Source organism: Manis pentadactyla, chromosome 1 (genome assembly GCF_030020395.1).
Source record: "Manis pentadactyla isolate mManPen7 chromosome 1, mManPen7.hap1, whole genome shotgun sequence".
Lineage (NCBI taxonomy): Eukaryota > Metazoa > Chordata > Mammalia > Pholidota > Manidae > Manis > Manis pentadactyla.
This window is the reverse complement of record NC_080019.1, coordinates 190,753,797-190,775,721: the sequence shown is the minus strand read 5'-3', so window position 1 is coordinate 190,775,721 and position 21,925 is coordinate 190,753,797. Positions and strand designations below refer to the sequence as shown.

At 42.4% G+C, this 21,925-nt stretch overlaps 1 protein-coding gene across 6 annotated transcripts in view; it reads left to right on the top strand.

The window, feature by feature from the left end:
- ERG (ETS transcription factor ERG) overlaps nt 1–21,925 on the top strand; it is a 242,985-nt gene that overhangs the window by 128,568 nt on the left and 92,492 nt on the right. The window contains exon 1 of one of the 6 annotated variants that reach the window (XM_036899229.2): nt 13,693–13,859. The exons of the other annotated variants lie outside the window; for them this stretch is intronic. Coding sequence (XP_036755124.1) covers nt 13,842–13,859 — 18 coding nt within the window. The 5' untranslated portion in view covers nt 13,693–13,841. Of the gene's footprint in view, nt 1–13,692; nt 13,860–21,925 lie in introns of those variants that run through there. 6 annotated transcript variants of the gene reach the window in all.

Sequence of the window (21,925 nt, the reverse complement as noted above, 5' to 3'; positions counted from 1 at the left end):
TAATTATTATATGTCTTGGTGTTGTCTTCCTTGGGTCCCTTGTGTTGGAGATCTGTGCACCTCCATGGCCTGAGAGACTATTTCCTTCCCCAGATTGGGGAATTTTTCAGCAACTACCTCCTCAAAGACACTTTCTATCCCTTTCTCTCTCTTCTTCTTCTTCTGGTATCCCTATAATGCGAATATTGTTCCTCTTGGATTGGTCACACAGTTCTCTCAATATTCTTTCTTTCTTAGAGATCCTTTTTTCTCTCTGTGCCTCAGCTTCTTTGTATTCCTCTTCTCTAGTTTCTATTTCATTTATCGTCTCCTCCACCGTATCCAACCTGCTCTTAATACCCTCCATTGTGCTCTTCAATGATTGGATAGCTGACCGGAATTCTTTCCTGAGTTCTTGAATATTTTTCTGTACCTCCATGAGCATGTTAATGATTTTTATTTTGAAATCCCTTTCAGGAAGATTCATGAGGTTGATATTATTTGAATCTTTCTCAGGTGTTGTGTTCATGATTTTACTTTGAACCAGGTTTCTTTGGCGTTTCATATTTGTATATGATGCCCTCTAGTGCCCAGAAGCTCTACTTTCTGGAGCTACTCAGCCCCTGAAGCAATGTCTGGGGTCACAGGGGAGTGGTATTGGTGCCTGGGGGGAGGAAAGAGTTGTTTCCTGCTTCCCGGCTGCAATGCCTGCCTCCACTGCCAGAACCAATGGGCTGAGCACAGAGGTATAAGCCTCTATGCTTTGTGTTTGTAGTTGCTGTAGATGCAGCTTCCCTCTGGCTGGCCTAATGCCAGGGTAGGGTTTGCCGGTTTGCGAGCCAGGTGGGGCTGGCTGGGAGAAAGGCGCAGTAAGCTGCGTATCACAGAGGGGGTCCTTGGGGCTCTGTAGCCAGCCAGGGAGCTGGAGCGCCTGAAGATCGAGGAAGTTCCCAACCTGCTGGGCAGAGTGCACCTGGACAATTTTGTCTACCTGTCCTTTCTCTTGAGCAGTAAGCTCTGTGCAATCCTTGCCCCTTTAGCAGCCCTCTTGCTGTTAGGAAGTCTCTCAGACTGCCTGCCTTTCTTTTGTCCTAGAGCAGCCAGATATGGATCCCTGCTTTCCACAAGCAGCTGGAATCTCAGTCTCTCCAGGAATTCTGCCTTGTCTTAACTTTCCAACCCCCTAATCATGAGAGTAACATGCAAGCACCATGAAATGTAGGTTTGTGCTCCCAGAGCAGATCTCCGGAGTTAGGTATTCAGCAGTCCCAGCTGTGAGCTGGGGTGGGGGATGGGCTTGGGTCCTGCTGGGCCATGGCTTTGGTACATTACCCTGTTCTGTCAGGTTTATTCTTTTCTCCAGGTGTATGCAGTTTGGTGCAGCCCTCTTTCCTGTTGGTCTTTCAGGATTAGTTGTATTATTTATCTTTTCCTATTATATGCGGTTTTAGGAGGAAGCCTCTGTCTCACCTCTCATGCCACCATCTTTCTACAACTAATTTTGTTTAGCAGAATTATTATTTTCTTTCTTAGTGATTCATTAAATCATGGTGTGCTGTGCATCTCACCATCCACAGTCTCATATGGATTGAATGTGGTAATATGTTTATGTCTCATCCTTTCCTTATATTTACATATGCATCCATCTAACTTCAGTGTAGGACTAGTAAGTCCTATGTAAGTATGACAGTGTCATTGCCATATTCATAGGTATTACAAATCAGTCAGTGTCTAGCCTTGTGTCTACAGTATTCCACCTTGTGCCTGCTATTTAAAGGTTAAAAAATATTTTTAAGGTTAAAAGATAATATTCAAAAATTAAAAAAAAACTTATTAAAAGTTAAGAAATAATCTTCAGTACCTGAAACAACTTTATATTTGATTTTGTGTTAAAATAGTTCCTCTTGGATTCAGGAGATAGACCTAATATTGGTAAAATGTTTAGTGCAGAGTGATTTATTTCTTCATTTGGGAGGTGATGAATCATTCCTATATCTATTGATTTTTCTCCTTCACTTATATTCATTACTTTTAAATTCAGGAAGTGATTGGAAATTAAAGTTGTTTCCATGTTAGGGAAACATTTTGGATTGCTGGATTTTTTACCCTAAATCTCTATGTTTTCTTATATTTTTTAAGCAGTCTAATAATGCAAGGAATCTGCATTTACTGATTCTTGGGAATAGGTAGCAATAGGAATCTCTAATTGGCAGTATAAATTCTCTTCTTCCAGGTATTGTTTGGTTAAAGGTGACGAACACCTAAACTAAAACAGTCAGATGACAGCCGTGCAATTTAGTGGAGAGAGCTTTTGTTCCTGCCCCTTGTTGGAGAAAATCTGTATGTGTTCAGAGGGAAATGGGTTTTAATGCATACTGTCAATTCTTTTTGCATTTATAAGTGAGAAAAAAAACTAGATAGTTAAAGGGTGGCAGTTTTGAGTTATTAAGAATGATCTGGATTAGCCTCAACTTCTATGGGTCAGTACAAGGTAGCTGCTCACATTTCACATCTGGTTTTGGTTTGCAGGAACTAACAAAGGAGCAGAAGGTATGTGTAGCGCCATTGTTAGTGGTCTCCCTGCTCCTCTAAAAACTAAGAGCTCCTGCTCCAAAGGTACTGAAAGACTTGGAACTCCAGTTTACAGATTAGGCAAAACCTCCTAGGTTAAAGGTCACTTCAGGCAGTAGAAAAATCTCTGTGAACTTCCCAGTTTTCGGGCTGTTAAAAGAAAATAATAAAATAAAAAAGAGCTCCTCAGTGCAAGAATTCCATAAAACAAAGAGCAGCATGTGAGACACAGTAATGGTTTCCATTCCTGATGAAAAGCTTGAAACAGCTTTAAGTAATAGGGAATCAAAGATCTCAAACCCTAGCTGAGTCTGAGAGGTGAGGTTTGGGTGCTGGACTCGCTGGGATCAGATCAGCAGGGCTTCATCTGCAAGAATTCAATATGTGAATTTAAAAGCAAGAGACCTTCTTTAAAGAAGCTCACAGATGTTTTGGGGGGATTCTGCTCGAGACTGCAGTTTTGGTCATGCTGTTTTTCAGGGGGAGGAGCTCACAGGATCGTGGTATTCGGAAGCAGAGACCCACTATGTGCACCTGTGCTTTTACTGCCGCATGCGGTAAACTTCTCATCGGTGTCAGCGAGGCCCCCCACTGCAGTCTTGCAGATGGCTCTCATTATAGTCAGAATTGGCTGGTGGCAGCCCTGTTGGTGTCTGGGAAGCCTTAGAGACAGAGCCCCTGATTTCTAGGAGCTAATGTTTCAGGGAAAATAATAACAACACCTTCTAAACACTTGGGGTAATGAATCCTCTCCCTCTGCTTCTCATTTACCACCCCCATTTCTGTGGAAGCCACAGAGGGGAAGTGAAAGTTTTCCCACGTCTTCTTGGGAAAGTAATCTGGGGTTGATGCGCAGAGATGTTTCTAGAAAATGGGAGTGGAGCACCGGCAATGTGCATCCTGGGTGTGGACGGCGAATGGGGTCAGGAGAGGACCAGTGAGGGCTTGTGCTCTGTTGGGTCAAGTGGCCTGAGGTGCAAGTACAGGTGAAGAGCTGGGAGGGAGAAGAGAGGGAAGGGCTCTTGATGCTCCCTTCTTAGGTCCTTTCTCTTGAGTCAGACTCCTGTTGTAGTTTTGGCAGATTTTTCTCTCCGACTAATATGCATGCCTTTTGTTTGTTTGGCTGAGGACTGTCTCTTCTTTCCTGCATCTCAGTGCCTTGACACCATGCTGAGCACGTAGCTGATGCCAGTAAAGATTTGATAAATGGGTGAATACTCACATAAGAATACTTTATGCTTTAACAATGTTGTAAAAATCTCTTTGAATAAGGAGACTTCTGATAGTGTTTCAGTTACCTCTGGCTGCATCAGAGATCAGTTCCAAAACTTAGCAGTTTAAATACACAATGATCATTTTATTACTTACTATTCTGCGTGGTTCAGGGGTTGACTGCCTGAGATGAGGAATTCTTCGCTCTGGGTCTCCGACAGTCGCAGTCACGTGGTGGTTGGGGAAGGCGTCATCATAGCTCACACCCCTGGGGACAGGTGCTGGCTGCTGGTTGACCTGTTGACTGCGCTATTCCCACACGGCCTTTCCATGCCCTGCGCTGCTCTTGGTATGGTGGTTGAGGGTAAGTGTGGCTGTTGCCAAGAAAACCAGATGGAGACTTTATCAACTTGAAAGATAGCCTTGGAAATCACATAGCTGAAATTATGCTGTAGCCAAGGGCCACCCAGCATAGAAGAGTGAAAACATGGACTCACCTTTTGATGGGAGCAGTGTCAATGTCACCTTGTAAGAGGGGCATGTGTGATGGGAAACCTTAATGTGCTATCTTGGAAATACACTTGCCATGGGTGATGTGGCCAATGTCTAGAAATGCAATGTATCTGTCATTCTGATGGTTTCTATTAAGTGCTTGTGTTACCTACCCAGTGGCTGAAATAGTTTAGCTGGGAATAATTTTAGTCAGAATTACTTTGGAAAATTGCAAGGGCTACATAGCATACAAATGGGAGCTATGATTTCATGTTGAACTTCAGATAAATATGCTATAAATACATCACGATGCAGGCATCATAGAAGGCATATACTCATTCAGTCATTCATCTACTCATATTCAGTCATTCATCTACTCGTTCATCTATTCATTCATTCATCTACTCATTCATTCATCACTTCTGGTATGGTTGGGTTGATTATTGAGATGGAAATCCCATAACATACAAAGTTGGAAGGTCTCTTAGAGACCATTTGCTTTCTTCACTTGCCAGTGCCTTGATCTGGGAGAATTGCTCAAGAAAGTCACCTCTATAGAGTTATCCCAGGGCATGTAGTTTGGACACTTATGAGAGGAGTTGGCAGGTGGTGGTGGGGCAGATAGCCAGCCTCTCCCTCTGTTTTGCTTTCTCCATCTGTCTATCATCTTTATCTATTTATCCTTCATCTCTCTCTCTCTTTATATATCATTTATATCTATTTATCAATCATCTATATCATCTGTGTCAATTATATTTGTCAATCATCTCTATCATCTATATTAATCATCTTTATCATCTACGTCTATTTATTTCTCTATCATCTCTATCTATCTTCACCATGGATGAATGGAGGCATGAGTGCTCACAGCCTAAATACCAGCTTTGACCTTCACCTTGAGTGGAAATCTTCTTAGGAACTGTTGAAAGCCAGATGAATGGCACCGATGCTGGTCACATTCGGTTCAGAACTGAGGAGAGAAGTGGAGGTCTGGAGGCAGCTGGCCTTGACCACCCCTCCTCAGGTGAGCCACATGTGGCCTGGGCCCCCGTGGGGCTGTCGCTGGGCCTGTCCCAGGGCCTCTCTGTTGGAAGTGCCTCCTGGTGGATGCTCAAGTCCAAGTCAGTCTTTGGGCCCCTGGGGCCTCTGCCGAGCTGCCCACACGCACTGCCAGGGCTGCCCTCCCCTTGGGCTCTTGGGCTCTGCAGACATACTTCACTGATTCTTTGATTGATTGATTCATTCATTCGGCAAACGCTTGCCGAGTGCTAGCAGAGCACAGGGCTCCTGGGGTTTGCTGCTCTCTGTTTTGGGCGAACTGGGAGGCTGGCATGGAGCGGGTGCCCAGTGCATGCTAATTGGTCTTTTGGATGAATATGTGAAGTCACTAATTGATTTACACCTGGAGTCGGCACAGGTGAATTAAATGGTAACGACTCTGTGACTCAGTGAGCAGAAGAGGATGAAGCCAGGTCGAGGCCTTGCTATCCTGAGCCAAGGCCCTGTGATGAGGGTGCTGCACTGGGCCGGGCACTTGGAGGGATATCACCAATTGTCCCCCAGGGCCTTTGTCTTGACCTCACTTGCTGACATAAAGATGGCTCTGCACTCACACCCCGCAGGTCCCTGAAGCCAGCTTATTGTGGCAGCTAGTGCTGGGTGCTGACCGCGCTGAGCCTGGAATTACTCCTCCCTCCTGCCATGGTCTTATCTAGTGGTGCGTCGTGGTCAGGCTGGGCCAGGACGTCACTGCTGTGACAGTTCTCTGAGCCTCATCCCATCTGCACCATTTTTGTGCAGAAGTAGCTTGTTTCCCTTTAAAAATCGCAGGCTAACAGATTAAACATTGCCTTAATTACCCTGGTGTAACGCACATGGAAAGCGAAGCTCTGCCGTCCTGGCAGACCCAGAGGAAACTATGTCGCCAAACACACAGCTCCTGGTGCTTCTCAGATGCCGGTGGCAGCCATCCCCACACACAGCCCCGCCCCTGGCCAGCCGTGGACACACACAGACAACTGTCTCCCATTGACCTCGCGATTCCTGCGTATAAACCACAGTGGAAGGGAAAAAAAGGAAATACTATAGATATTTTTAAGTACAAGTGCAGACAAAAAAGAGGAAAGTTGCAAAATCAGTTAAATTTTTTGCAATTCCAAGGCACTGCGTTTTGCTTTAAGTATTTAGCATATGGGTGACCTAAAAGTCAGGGTAGTTACAAAATAGGATTCTTTTCAAGAAAACCCCCTTATTTAATTTGGAAGCTTATTTTATTTCCTATATGTGTATGTATATCTTAATACTGAATGCCATTTTTATAAGCGATGCACCATAAGTTTGTTCCCATATGCCAAAATACTGCATATCTCATTTTTTTTTAACAAAGGAAGATACTCTAAGGTCCCTGTCACATATTATAACCCATAGCCTCCCTGGAATTCTCATCTGTGGAAAAGATCTACTAATACCTGATTTAGGCAAGGTGCTAACATTGCCGCTGGTATTGTATACACAGAAGACAAATGCTCCGAAAACTAACCTGTTGATTTGACTGGACTTGCCCTGAGCACATCGCAAACCACCTAGAATTATTGTGATGTAGACTGTTTTTCAGGGTTTGAAACCATTACTAGTGGTGTAGAACAATAACACAATTTCCATGGTCAAACCCTGCAAAATGATGCCTTTGTTTTATATGTGCATCTGTTTTGCTCCTCATAGGTGCAATGCCTTTATGTTCCATACTAATGAAGAATTTACATTTCTAAGAAAAAATTCTGCATTATGAATGTTGGACAACATGGGTAAAATGAGACAACTTTGTAGGATAATAATGCCAATTCAAGAAATATGAAGCCAAGAATTTGTCAAGACCATATGCCCTCTATGGGCCTGTTAGAGGGACGTTTAGCACCCTCTGGTGACAGCAATTGAAGCGGTCCAAAGGGAAATTCCCTGCAAGGCTGGCTTCTGGGGTCTGGCTAGCAAGTAAACAAAGCAATGAGTTCTTTCGCTTATAGGTGGTTGCTTCCTAAAATTCCTAAGACTAGTTTAATTTTGTAGCTATAAATAAAGGATTAAGAGTGCCCACCAGCCAAGCTGCAGCTTGCTTCTGGACTATCTTTGACAATACACCCAGAAAGAACATACCCACTTGTCCCCTGAATACTGGAGCTTTTCCCAAAATATATGCAGAGATTTGTATTGGGATCAGATGAAAACTACATATAGTTGTAGTTCAGTTCAGTGCATTTAAACAGAATTAAACAAATTTTCATAAGGGTCAACTGGGAAAGAGGGGCCTGCCTTGAATTGAACTGCATTCTGTACCCCCAAGAGGGAAAGATCCTCTACATCACTTTGCAGAGGGAGAGGACACAATGCAGAGAGGGTGCAATGAACAGAGGAAAGAGTGTAGCAGACAGACTCCCATGGTTTCACACACAGGCCTTCAAATGTGGGCCTACGACTCAGTGAAGTCTGCGGGTGGCCTGATTACACTCATGCAATTGTAATTGTAAATGCATCATTTACGGCAAAGAGTTTGTGCCTTGGCTTCATTTCTGATTCCATTTGTGATAAATGAGCAAATACACAAACAAATTAAGTGATGTAGACAGAAAGGCCATCACAGTCTAAGACTACAAGCAGCCTTTTCTAAAAGCAGGGGGGCATAATTAGTAATGCAGGCTTCTCTGTAAATTTCCATTAGTTGGGTGACATTGTAGTGAAATTTCTTTCTTTAAGAAGGAGTGTATATTTTCTTTAAGAAATAATTTACAAAATAACCACAGATCAAGACAAAAATAAGTGCTGATGTCTAGTTTCTTATAAATGAGACCAACACACTTAAAAAACATTTAAAACTATAACTGGTGATCAAAATCTAAGTTATTTTCGCCAGCCCAAGGTAACTAACTTCTCAGGGTGACCAGGGACAATGGGTAGGACAATAACTGCGACATAGTACTCCAGGTCAGAGGAGAGGGTAGAGAAACAGAACAGCCTCCAGGCAGGATGACCACATGCCTTTGTGTCCCCTCCTATTATGTGACATGGGTGGTACACTGCCCTGTGGGTAGACCAAGGCTCGAGGTGACCAGTGACAGTCTGATGACTGTAGCATCTATGCTCATGTATGCCCAATTATATGGATGAAGACCTTGAATTGCATTTCATCATTCACAAATTATATGTAGAGATATGATCACTGAGACAGGAAATTTAAAGGTTCCTTTAAGCGAAATTATCGTGCTAAAATAGTCACTCTATGCTGAGGTTGTTTCTGCTTTTTTTCCCCGCACAAGTGATAACGTATTTAGTGGTCCCTGATACTGGTTTTCGTACTCCTGCGTTTCTAGAGGCATATGGAGTTGGGTAAGAGCAAAGTTGGCAGAACTTGAGAATATATGTGCTGCTTATGAAATTGTGTCCATTGAAATCATTGCTACATTTGAGCTTATAGAACTGAACTGACACGTGCTTCAAAATTAAGGAAATTGCAACTTGGTGTTGAGAAGTTGAGGATTTAGTATGTAATAACAATTTCCTTGGTTTAGATTAGTTCAAATCAACCAAGATGCTGAAGAATACAATAACCACTTAAGAAGGTGTTGAAACAATAGTTATTTAGATTGTAATTGGATTATTTCTTCATGTGTGGCTGGAGGATATCATACACACACAGTCTTACCCAATGGAGTGAAACTGTATGAAGTATGTTTTGAATAGAAAAATGGTTCTCAAGCAGTGTAAAACGGGTGACCTTGGAAGCTATGAGTGCCTTACACTCATATCTTCTCAGGCAAATCCTCCCACTGACATGGACGGAAAAGTTCCACTAGTAATGTAGTTTTCCATTGTGGGGACAGCTCCAGATGCTCGATCCTTATCTGCAATCTCAGGCATGTCCCTGGCAAAAATCCTTGGGACATCCTTCTTGCAGGGGTCTTATGAATAATCCAAACATTATACATTTTAAGATTCATGTGTCATCTAGGAACAATATACAGGATTTTTGTCCTATTGTTTTGCCCTTAAAAAAGCCTGCATTTCATGGGTCAGTTCCAGGCTGTGCAGTTTTATGTGTGTGGAATTTGAGTCCACTAACACGGACTTCCTGAGAATGCTAAGACGCCCAGTGACTGGACAGAGCCCTGTCATCCTTGTTTCCTAATGCTGACCACAGTGCCTGGCATGGAAAAGGCACTTCATCAGTATTGTCTGGAAGGGTTAATGCTGGATAGATGACCAGCATCACAGAGCACGTGAGTCTCTCCTGGACTTCCTTACAAAGATGAATAAAAAAGAGCTCCTCTCTTCTTGCTGTGGATGTTTGAGAAGGAAGGAAAGCATTGTGCTACGCAGACATTGAGTTTCAGAACTATAGGTGTTGTGTGCTGCATGTTCTACATATATTTACAAAAACAGAACATTACATGTGACTTACATAATTTTTACATGAACATGTAATTTATGTTTATTGTATATGTTTTGAAAATATAAAGGAACCAAAAGAGAAGGGGGGAAGAAAAAAAGAGAAGAGGGAAGATTCTCTGCCATTAGGGTTGTAATACACAGCCTGCTAATATTTCTGTCTTGCATTGTTTACTTTTATTTATTTATTTATTTCTGAAATAGAGTTGATGTACAATCTTATGTTGCTTTCAAGTATACAACACAGTGGTTCAGCAGTTACCCATGTTATTAAATTCTCACCCTGACTAGTGCAGATACTATATGTCAACATAGGAAGATGTTACAGAATCAGTGGCTATATTCTCCATGCTGCACTACTGTGCCCATGACCAGCTTTTATTATGATTGAGAATTTTTTGTGCCTCTTTATCCCCCCCACCCCACTTTTACTTTTTTAAAAAATTTCATTTTATTATCATTAATCTACTATTACATGAAGAACATTATGTTTACTAGGCTCCCCCCTTCACCAAGTCCCCCCCACAATCCCCATTATAGTCACTGTCTGTCAGCGTAGTAAGATGCTGTAGACTCACTACTTGTCTTCTCTGTGTTGGACATCCCTCTCTATGCCCCCCCCGCCACATTATACATGCTAATCGTAAGGCCCCCTTTCTTTTTCCCTGCCCTTATCCCTCCCTTCCCACCCTCACTTTTACTTTTGATAAAATGGGTCTGTAATATAATTCTCCTTCAAACCTGATTTTTAACTTAACAGGTATTGTATTATAATGATTTTCCACATCACTAAGTGTTCATCTAGTACATCACCCTCCTGCAATGCTTTCAATGATGATGGGCATTCCGAAGTATGGATGTTTAATACAGGGATCATTCAATCATGAGTGAATCTACTGTTAAGTCTTTGCTTTGCTCATACATCCTTTTTAGAACTCTATTACCCTCATGTATCTAAAACGTTCTCAACTATTCCTCTGTATATACCACGTAGGGAAGTTAGTAAGAGAATAGATAAGAACTTGTTGACTCTTTAGAAAATGGGAAGATGTGGTTTTAGGACAGATAAATGACAGTACTCCTTTCATTGTTACAGTACTTGCATTGTCTATTTTATATTATTTCCTTTTTTTATTTGGAGTGAGATATGCATGCACAGGCTTACAAAGGGTTTTCGTAAATTCACAGGTAATGCGCCCATGATGGGTAAATGAAATGGAAATGTCCAATATATTCATGGGCTTTGCTGTCCACAGACAGTGGGAGGCCTCTACTGGGCCAGCATGGTGTTTACTATGTCCCAAAGAGGGTGGGAAAGGAACTTGTCCTGCCAGGTTCCTGCCAGGGTGGCCCCCCAGGTGGAGGCCATTTGCTAGATTGCCCCCAAATGGGTCTGCTGGTGACCTGAGGGTGGCTTCCGCAATGAGGGGTGATAGCTAGTTGGAAGGGCAGTCCAGTCCTTAGGCTGCTGAATAATCTGATGCTGAGGCTGTTTAATATCATAGGCTGGGGGAGGGGGTGAGCTAGGGGGTAAAGTGATCTCTGTTTCTTCCAATGATTCCTCGCTAGGATAATGTTTGGGAAATGGTCTCTGCATTACTATGTTCTAAGTAGTAGATATGCCTTATGCAATCAATAGCCAATCGAAGTTTTTAAAAAATCAGAACTTGGCTTTAAATATTCAGAGAATACCATGCTTAGATGCTATTATAATATTCTGAACATCAAGAAGTATTTTCTTTGAAGATAATAGGAATCGATCAAACATTTTGTCATTAGAAATGAGGAAGATTTACCTTTTAAAAATTTGTAAGAGGATGTACAATTCTATCTCAAAATTGGCTTTTTGTTAGATCTTTTATATTTCTATGCACTTTCAAGTTAGACACAATGACAATTATGGATAGACTCTTCAGAAAATAGGTTGAATAGTAGCATTGGATTTCTGTTTTAAGTATCCAAGCAAAGAAATTAGTCTCCAACAAAATAACATTTTTATTAAAGAATAAGGCATATGTTATGTATATACATATATATATATATATGCATTATACATAAATATTAGAGAGAGAGAGAGAGAGAGAGAGAGAGAGAGAGAGCAAAACAAATGATCTACATTACTAGCAGTTGGAGTAACTGGCTGAAGGGTATTAGGAGTTCTTCCTATGACCTTGTAACTTTTCTTTACATTGGAAATGATTTCCAAATAACGAGTTAGTTTCCCTGCTAACTCTTTGGTTTGAATCACAGAGTGGAGAGCGGACCCTCAATGAAGACTCAGATCTCCTCCATCGACATGCTGATGCGTTCATGCTGCAGAGAACAAGGAAAGGGCTGGATCAGAGGCCAGGAGGCGGTGGGGAGACGGGACCATGCAGAACTTTCCTCCGTGGCTATTTTGTGAGCAAAGGGCTCACTCTATTTAAGGCTGCTTTTGGGGACATCCATACTAGAGTGCTGCTTTTGGGGGTACTACACTTAACATTTAAAATGGATGCTTCTTAGGAGAGCAGAAAGCGAGGAATCTTGGCAGAACTGAGAGCATTTTTCTCAGTAATCCTGAATCCTCATGGAAGCTGCCCAGATAAAACAGCACTTTGAAATTTTAGGGGAAACACAATTTTAATCAGCCTGCCATCTCATTCATTGTTCAGAGATGAAAAGAGCGGAAATCAACATCCCCTCAAAATGTAGATGCTGAGAACTTGTCAGGTTCTGATTTCTACATGTTTCTTCTCTTTTCTCTTTCATTTTTCTTTGTTTCTTTCTTCCCTCCTCCTCCTCCTTCTGCTCATCTTTCTCCTCCTTTTGTCCTAACAGGAGGGGATAAATTAAGACAATAAGAGATACAAAAACCAGCTAGCTTGGAGAACCCTGACATATGCCAGCCTGAATGAAGTCTGAGTGAAGTCAATTCACTGAACCTCACCTCTGAAACACAGGGTTTCTGGATGACTCAGGTCTATTGTATTCTGCTGGTCCCCTGTGGAGAACACACCTCTTCACTGGTCCAACTTTCGTGTAGCGAGATTCAAAGCAAAATGTTGTTTCTTCCAGATAACAAGTAATTTCCTGAAAATGAGTAATTAAAGGCCAGAAACCCTCTGAGGAATGTTCAGGCCTACATTAGCTGTACTTCCTTTAAGTGGAAAACAGACGTGTGGCCCTGAACTTGGAGCTGCGATTTTAAAACACTTAATGAGGTCTTCACGTAGCATCTCTGTGTGGCCAAAGGTTCTTTTGGGCTCCTGTCGTCTGCAACACCGATGCTTGTCAGGGTGGGGCAAGCTCGCTGACGTTACAAAGCATTTGTAGTCATTTCAGTTACTTGGATTTTAAATATCAATATTTGAAAGGGAGGATTTCACAGGTTTTCTTTCTCCTTATTTTTCTTGGTTACTTCACTGATAGAGTCTCAGTTTTCTTAACTGGTTTATTGTAGCCACAAATAAAAACTACAGGTGTTTGGAAGGAGAAAATGAAACTGTTCTGGAACCCTCACTTGAAAGGTTGAATCAGTGGAGGTTGTTGAGATCAGCAGGCAGATAGGTGGCCATTATTAAACATCTTCATCACCTAACATGAAATAAGTTCCACCTGCGAAGTTTCCCTTAGGGGCTAAGGAGCAAGCGGTGGGCGTGGGCGCTCAAGTCCTGTGGCTTGGTCTGTGGCAGATGCAGGGAGACAGGGGCCAAGCAGTCCTGGCTCCCGGATGCAGGGTCCCTTGGCGCCTGGGCCCTTGGTGCCCACAGCCCGTGAAGCCACGCGGAGTCCCGCCACATCTGCATCCTGTCGCGGTGCAGCATGACACACGGGGCACCCCGAATCACACCTGCTGTTGGAAGCCCAGTCCCAGGCAATTGATGCCTTTTTTTTTTAATAAAAAAGAAAAAAAATCTCCTGGCTGCATATCATCAAGAAAAACAACATTGTTTTCAGGGTCTCTTATCTCTCCACTCCCAAATATCCTGTTTCTTCGGGCAGGGCGGCCAGGACCAATAGAAACCTCTTCCTGCCATTGGCTGACTTCATTTCCCAGAGTTAGCACAATCTCATCCGCTCTAAACAACCTCATCAAAACTACTTTCTGGTCAGAGAGAAGCAATAATTATTATTAACATTTATTAACGATCAATAAACTTGATTGCATTATGGCCAGCACTATTAAGGTAAGGAAAGGGTTCCTTTTCATTTGACAAAATCTTGCGCTTGTTACTCTTTTCTTTGGTTTCCTTTATCAAGGCAGATAAGTTAGGATTGGGCAACACCCCCACTGCCACAATAGAGGACAACAAGATTTCCTTTGCACTGCCTAGTAAATTTCCTTTTTCCTACTCCAACCATCCGCAAGGCTTAAAAACTTCAAACTCAGAAAAAAATTGGGGTTTCTAAATTCACGGTTGAGTGCTGTGGATGGCTTTGCGAAGGCTTTTCGGAGCGCATCTAGAATTTTCGTATTCTTTAACTATCCCTAGCAGTGCACGGATGTGTACCTGCGAAAAGGCAATGGACGCGCGGCAAGGTTGGAGGGCAGGGGTCAAAGCGAAAGATGGGCTTGTACATGTTGAACTTCTGGATGCTCCTGAAAGACTGCTTAGCATCAGGGGTGCCAGCCAGTGCCAGTGGAAATGAAGAGATACCGGGCAAGTGGCTGTTGGTCATGGGACGTGCAAATGTTGGCTTGATTTCTGGATCCTTCATGCCGAGATCAGAGCATTCTCGTAACTCAAATGGTGGTAATTCAGTTTGTTCGGTTATGTATTTATCTTTAATAAAGTAGCTACTCCTAGGTGCACTGTGAGTAAACTTTCTTCCTGGTGATGGTTTGTGGGAGGAGGAGAGCAATGGCCTGTCTGGTTCTCTGGGCTCTGAGGTGTGTGGTCTGATGTGTCTTTCTTGCAAATGTTTCTAGTAGATAGCAGAGAGAGATGGACGTGGAGGTGAGTCCATATAGGTGGGAACCTAAATGTGGCCGGATTGCTGGAAGTGAAGCCAGTTCATGGTTGGAGCAAGTCAGTGGCCGAGAGGCTATGGAGCTGTGGTCTGTTAAAATATTTTCAAAGCCACCATGCCTTGGTGACATTTGTAGAACTGGGAAAAATCAGCAGCAGAAACAGACACCGAAAGGAGGGAAAGGAAAGTTTTCTTAGTTGCTTATCTTTAGTTCTGCAGCGTAAGGGTGAGAAGCATTCGGTGGGGTTTTCATCGAGGGTTTTAGTTAATTGAAAACCCATGAATATGGAAGTTAGTCCAGAATTGAGCCTAGGCCTTTTCAAAAACCCTCCTTGCTTTGGTGTTTGAAATGTTTGTGTTAGGCGAGCTGATTAACACCCACCGTATAAACAGTGTTTTCACAAGTTGTGTCAGTTTTTATTTCTCAAGGTAATGTTCAATCATACATTTAAAATTCAGGTATCAAAGCCTTATAGAAATTTTTCTTTTCTTGGCTTCAGGCATTGCAGTCCGCTGAGTAACTACATAGAAAGGAGTTTAACACTGGGGGTTTAATGTGCTCCTTGGTCAGTTGTATCACCAGAAATTATTTGATTTTATAACCCAAAATGCTACCCTTTTATTCTTATTACTTTATTATGTCCATATGTCATAGCAATTAGGAACAATTAAATCAAATGTTCTTTGTGAATTTTGAATAACTCGAGTACAATTGTGTGTGTGTTTAAAAAAAAATCTGAATATTGAAGGACATTGAAATAACAGACCGTCCTTTAGAATATGGTGTATGCTTTGCAAAACCTACCAATGTGTTACACTCTTGAAGCATACATTTCTGAAAACACAAAGATACTTATTTTAAGAGCTTGAGTATTTTATGACTTTCAGAATACATTTTGGGAGAGTTTACACTTGTCTAGGCTACTGTGTTTGCTATAACATTGATTACACTGCATTATCTATATATTGCATATATCCTGAATGAACTTGTTAAAGATTTCAAGTGAATTCTTTTTAATCCTCTGTTAAAACAAAATAGCCCTTCTTTACAGGAAACTTCCTTTAAGACATGTTCTGTTAGGTTTCGTTGGTGAAGTAATGAAATGACTTTACAGACTAGTTTATAGCGTGGAAAAAGGAGGCCTGAGTCTGTTGACTACAGTTTTAATTATGTTGGTGCAAAGCTCAAATTAGCATAGGGAAAATTACGGCTGTCAGTTGGAATTAGGAAACAGTCTGTCATGCAGGCAATGTCCAGTCTCAATTGCATTCTGGTTTTTGTTGTTTCAGTAAATAAATCAATTAGCCGATTAAGGATTGGATGCCCTGAATTTGTTACATTGGTATTCCACATCTGAGCAGGTTTTTTGTTTTTTTGGCATGAATACTTATAAGACCCTGTGAGCCACTGTGGAAAGCTAAATGTTTTTATCCTGTCTTTGTGATTCTCACCATCATTTTCCCTTGGTATTTTGGAGCTGGGAATAAAATGTTTCCATTGGAAGAGGTAAAAGAATTTTAGAAGCTTACTTTACCTCTATGCGTTTGTGGATTTTAGGATCAGATTGAGAGTTCTAATGAAAACATGTAAGTATCAAGGGTGATGTCCCTTGTGTAACCCATGCATCCATTTTGGTGCTTCTGCCTGCTTTGGGGCCATCTGACAAGGTGAGAGTGCTTCGTACCCCCTTCTCCTTCCCCACAAAACACTGTGTGTTTGCTTAGAGACTCCAAGGAGCTTGTCTGTAGCCTTGGAACCTGAGTGTGCTCCAGGTAGGATTTTTAACCCCATCTCCCAAAGACTTCCCTGACCCTTTTATTATGCCCTGGGCCACTTGGGAAGTCTAATGACTCCTAGAATCCCTTCTCTGAGTAAGGCTTTTAAATGCATAAAATACAACCCTTAAAATGACAACACAGGCTAATTCTACTGAAATGCACTTCTAGCCTTGGGCAACTTGGGTGGCCCATGTGCCCCAGGTTACAGTCCTTGATCCTAGAGTTTAAAGATCTTTAGGCTTTAAAATGAGAATGTGGGGATTTTCCTCTATCGCAGAGATCTCACACTGAGGAGGAGGAGAGAGCGAGCCTGCAGCAGTGAAGCGGACAGCATCTTCTGCCTAGACAGCAAATGGAAAGTTGCTAACCACGCTTTTACTGTCTAAGTGGGTTGTTTAAAGAAGTTACTTTCATTGATTTAACAGGGCTGGAGGTTTTGAGGACAATTGAAACACGGAGTGTTCATTTAAAAACATATAGCTTGTTTTACATAGTTCATGCCTCCCACAGAGCAGGTACTCACTCCCTGAATATTTGCTCTTGTATGTGAAGGAGAGTCATTAAAAATCTCAGGGTTATATGAAGAAAGCTTGTGTACTAGTAGGATTTTGATGATATGATCAATGAGTTTAATCACTCTAGGTACGTGATTTCTCACCAACCCCCTGGCTGACGTGGAATAAGAATTCTCCCATCCCTTGTGACTTTTGGGGACTGTGTGACAGTGGAAAGTGAAATGCTCTGTCCATGGCACATCCCTGGAGCAGTCCCTGATCCTCTGTCCTTGCTTGGCAGAAGGTGACAGGCCATCACCTTAAAGGACCTGGTGTTTGCGGTCACAGGTAGCCCTGCCACACGCTGCCCTCGGGTATGGCATGCGTTTCCCTTGCTCTCATGGAATGTGCGTGCACCCTGACTCCATCACCACAGAAAGGGGAATTGGGAACACAGAATTTGTGGGTATTTTTTCCCGTCAAATACATTTATTAGGACTGCAGTGCTCTGAGGGAATGTTCTGAAAGTCTGACCCATTTCTTAATTATCTATTTCTTGTGATTATTTCATAATTTTTTCAAAGTCGACCTAATTTAAAAAGAACAACCCACAAACACACACACGCATGTGCTTGTTCATGTCCCTTGAGAAAGCATACAGGAAAGTAAGCGACATACGTAGACAGCCATTACTGATGCCTTCAGGGACACAGTCCTGTGTTTAGAACTTCAAAGTAAGATTCCCTCTGTGGGGTGGAGACCAAAGCAGAAAACCTGCCTTGGCACCCCAGTAACTTGACAGGTAGATTGATTTAACAGCTGTTGCAGGAGAGAACCGCAGTCCAAGAGGCCAAGCGAGAGCCAGCTCTGTGAGGGCTTCTCTGGGGGGTAAGGGCCGGAGACAAGAGTCTGACAGACAGTCTCCAGGCCCTTCAGGGTGTGTGAGCACTCTGCTCTGGCCGCACCTTTTTGTAGGACTAGGACACACCTCCAGACCGCAGGCCCCTCTCCCCTCCTTCTGTCCCACAGGATGGAGAGCCGCTCTTCTGCCCCCGGGGTTCTGTCAGATGACCCCTGAGATGTCTTTTCTTATGTTACGTGGCCACAGACACACCTGCCTTTGAATCCTTACCAGTCATGTCACCCTGGGCAAAGGGACCTTACCTGTCTGACCTCAGTTCCTCACCTGTAAAATGGGACTATTATGGCTCTCCTGTCTTGTGCTGGTGCAAGGTAAGGTCTATGGAGCCTCTTGTATGTGCTTGATAAATGGTAGATGCCGAGAGACAATCCAGATGGATTTAACCTGTACTAATGTCTTTGCCTCGTCTTACTGGCTCTGTTCTGAATTCTCTCCATGTTTTCCACGGCCCTGCTTTAGTTGTGAAGCCCAGAGCCACACAGCGTTTGTTCTAAAGCTTTGCAAAAACACAGGGAGAATAACAGGGCCACTTCTAATGTCAACGCTGTGGCCTCCTGCACTGGGGCAGGGCACACCTGGGCCTGGATAGCAGCAAGCCAGCAGAGGTCAAGGGGAAGGCGCTCAGAGAGGCCTTGGATAAGGTCACAGCAGGGCAGGTAGCAACCACGTGGGCAGGCGGAGCATCCGGGGGTTGCACAGGGCACAGCTGGACAGAGGGTTGGTTTAGTCCTGTTGGAGGGTGGAGGCCATTGGCTCTGTTGCTGAAGGAGGGCAGCTTGCTCCTGTGAGGGCAAGGGCTGGCATAGTGGGATGCCGCCCCCATTCTGTTTTCTCATTAATTTTGAAAATGCATCCTGTGGTTTTGTACAAATTATAGTAAGAAACATTCTCACTGTAGAGAAAATGAAAAGCAAAAAAATTTTTTTACAAAGTCAGTATAGGTTACTTCTATCCCAACCAGCCAGAGAAAATTACCAACACCTGGGTCAGTTCTTTCCTACTGTATGATTCTGTCTGTCCTTCTGTCTTCCTAACTATCTAGCCTGTTTTTTGCAATGAGCATTGTCACTACAATTTTTTGCTAAGCAGAATTTTTATGCTTAATTCTATTCCATCTAAAGTAAATATTGTAATCGGTATCACCAAAGTCCTGTTGTAGAAAATATCACTTTCAATTTTTCACTAATTACAGAGCAGTGCATCCTCTATCTGATTTTTAAGAAAATTCACTTTATTAGTTTTGGTGCTTAGAAAAGGAATTATTGGGCCAAATTTAAGTATTTTCCAATTTGAAAAATAATTGCCAGTTTACTCTCCAGAAGGGTTATATCAGTTCCCACTTCTTCTAGCCATAGAGGAGGCCAGCTTCTCTGCGCTCAGTACAACTCTGAACATTTCACTCTTTAGATCTGTGCAGTCTGACAGGCAAAATGGAATCTCATTTTTATTTGTTTTTCTTTAATTATAGTATTTCATTACTTTTTTTTTTTGCTGTGAACCTATTTCAGCTAGCGGCCACTGTGACCTCTGGAACTTTTTCTTATTCATACCTTCATTCCCTGTCTGATCAAACTTATTTCCCACATATTCTCCTTATTGAACTTGGCGGAGGCATGATTTATAAAGTTCAAGTTCATTTCTCATTCTGTCCACTCTTTCAAGCTTTGTGTTCTCTCTCAGCACATTCTCCCTGCTTTGCTTGTGTTTGTGAATGTGAATCCTCTGTGGACTTTATGTACACATACCTATGTAAGCCAGAGGATCCTTTTTAGTGATAGCCTGTCCATCTTGTGTCCATCTTGGCCATGTTGTATCCTCAACAGTGATTAGCAAATTGTAGGGGTTCAATACGTATTTGTTGGAAAAATTAATCTGATTAAAGTTGTTGAAGTCACAGAAAGAAAATTAAGCTGTCAGAGGAATATAATCATTACTATAGATTTTAAATAGAAGTATTTCTTTGGAGATATTTCTCCTACTTAAATAAAAATTAAAAAGATTAAGTGGGTATTTAAAAGAGCATAGAGAAACATTCTTAAAAGGTAGCTGTTGTATCTTCAAGTCATAATCCAAATGAACACCATCTTTACAACTGCACGGCTGTGTGCCACACTCTGTGCTAGTTCTCATATCATCTCATGGGACACTTACAGCCGCCTGGGTACAGTTGCTCTTTGCACAGATGAGGACAGAGTTTCGAGAAGCTAAGAAACTGGTGCAAGTAACACAAATCCGTTTCTCCTCGATTTATCATCATTTCTCTTTTTTTCCGGCTATGTGCTTGGCTCCTAAATTACTCTGCAGAAAAAGTGATGTATTAAATGATTTAGTGACACATTAAATAATTGAATAATGAAAATGGTTCTAACTGGCTAATTTATGTTAGGACTCTTGTGTGAAAAAACCCAAAAGCAGTGATTATTACACGCCCAGTGGCTAATCACGATAAAGTGCTAGAACACGCCAGAGCTGAAACTCTGGCAACCATGTCTATATTTGCTTGGTGACAAGAATTCTTTCCATATTTGGCAATATCCAAGGGGCAGAGGTTCCAGATTCCAGATCAGCTGCTGACTTAAGTTTCCTCATCCTTGCCCTCCCCTTGGCGTCAGTAATGAAAATGCAGCTCGAGTTTCCCATCAGGCTTCAGCAAATCTCCAGCAGGGGTGTTCGCCAAATGGTGCTCTGGGAAGAGTGGTGATCCGCTGGTGGGCACAGATAGTGCCGAGGCATTGGGAATACAAATGCCAGGGCCAAGCAAAATTATTTATTTTTCTAGCCACAGCATAATCCAATCATAACATTAACGTCAGGGCTGTTACTTCAGACCGTTTTGTTCGAAACAATGCATGTCCAATTCTGGAAAATATAAAAAAAGAACATTTCAAACATATCATGCAAAGAGTCAGCACTCTTGAACTGAAGACAGTCACCATTAGTCACTCTGAGATTTAACATCTCTCTTCCCATGATAAAGGTACAGTGTAGCAAATTGGTTTTTATTTCTATTTTTCCACATAACAAGTATTGACCTAGAGTCTCTCTGAGGAGAGAACCTTCCTCCATCTCACCCCATTCACATTCTCCGGAGGCCATGACTTGAAATTACCAGCCAATAGTGAGTCTATCATCCCCATTCCCTTTGGGTCCCACTGGGTCTTACTGAGTTTTATGTCTTAAAGTTAACTGTATGCATGTGGTGCCCACCTCTGAGGAGGAGGAAACTGTTGAAACACACTTCAGAATTTGTCAACACAATTAGTTCGTGTCTCAATTTGAGGTAGATTTCCCAAGACATTGCTCCAAGTCAAAAAAAAAAAAAAAGAAGAAAGTATGTGGTTTTATATTGCGAAGTCCTCTTTGGATCTGTGCTGTGTGTATGTCCCCTGATGCCCCGAGGAACAGCAGAAGGTTAAGGAGAGTGGGCACAGCCTGTAATCATCTATTGGTCTCTCTGTTTCTTCATGGCATCCTTAAAATAGCCTCTGTGGGGAAAGGATTGCCTTTATCTTGCTTGCCCGGAAGGGAGCGGAGGGGCAGAGGCTGGTGAGCTGAGCAGAAGCGGAGAGAGGCTGGCCTGGGAGATGGAGGCTTGGGATCTTGGCAGGTGAATCCACCTCTCCCGGGCTTAGCTCCTTCTTGGGAAAGTGGTGGTGGGCTTGTTGGCGTTTCACCCTTGACGAGTACTTTCCTCACAGTTATCTGGGCTTTTCCGTCTGTCAAAAGGGAGTAATAAAAGTTCCTGCTTCTCGTGGGTTTGGTGAAATTAACCAGTTGGAAGTGTATTGAGCACATATGAGGTACTTAATAAATGTTAGCTAATTTTACTGTTCATTCGAGTCAAATAAATTTTCCTTCTAGGACTAAAATCAGGAAATCCATAAAAGCATTTTTTTTTCCTTTTGTCAATTCCTTCAACAGTTTGTGAACTGAACTTGTTCTTCAAGTAGCTAATTTTCCTCTAATGTGTTAGTTTTCTCTTATTGCAAAATAAAAACTCTTAACAGAAGAGTGAGTTCTCAGTTACTTTATCTGCCTCAGGGGTGACCTGGAGGTGCTAGGAAACCCTGCAGCTGAGCTCCCGCAG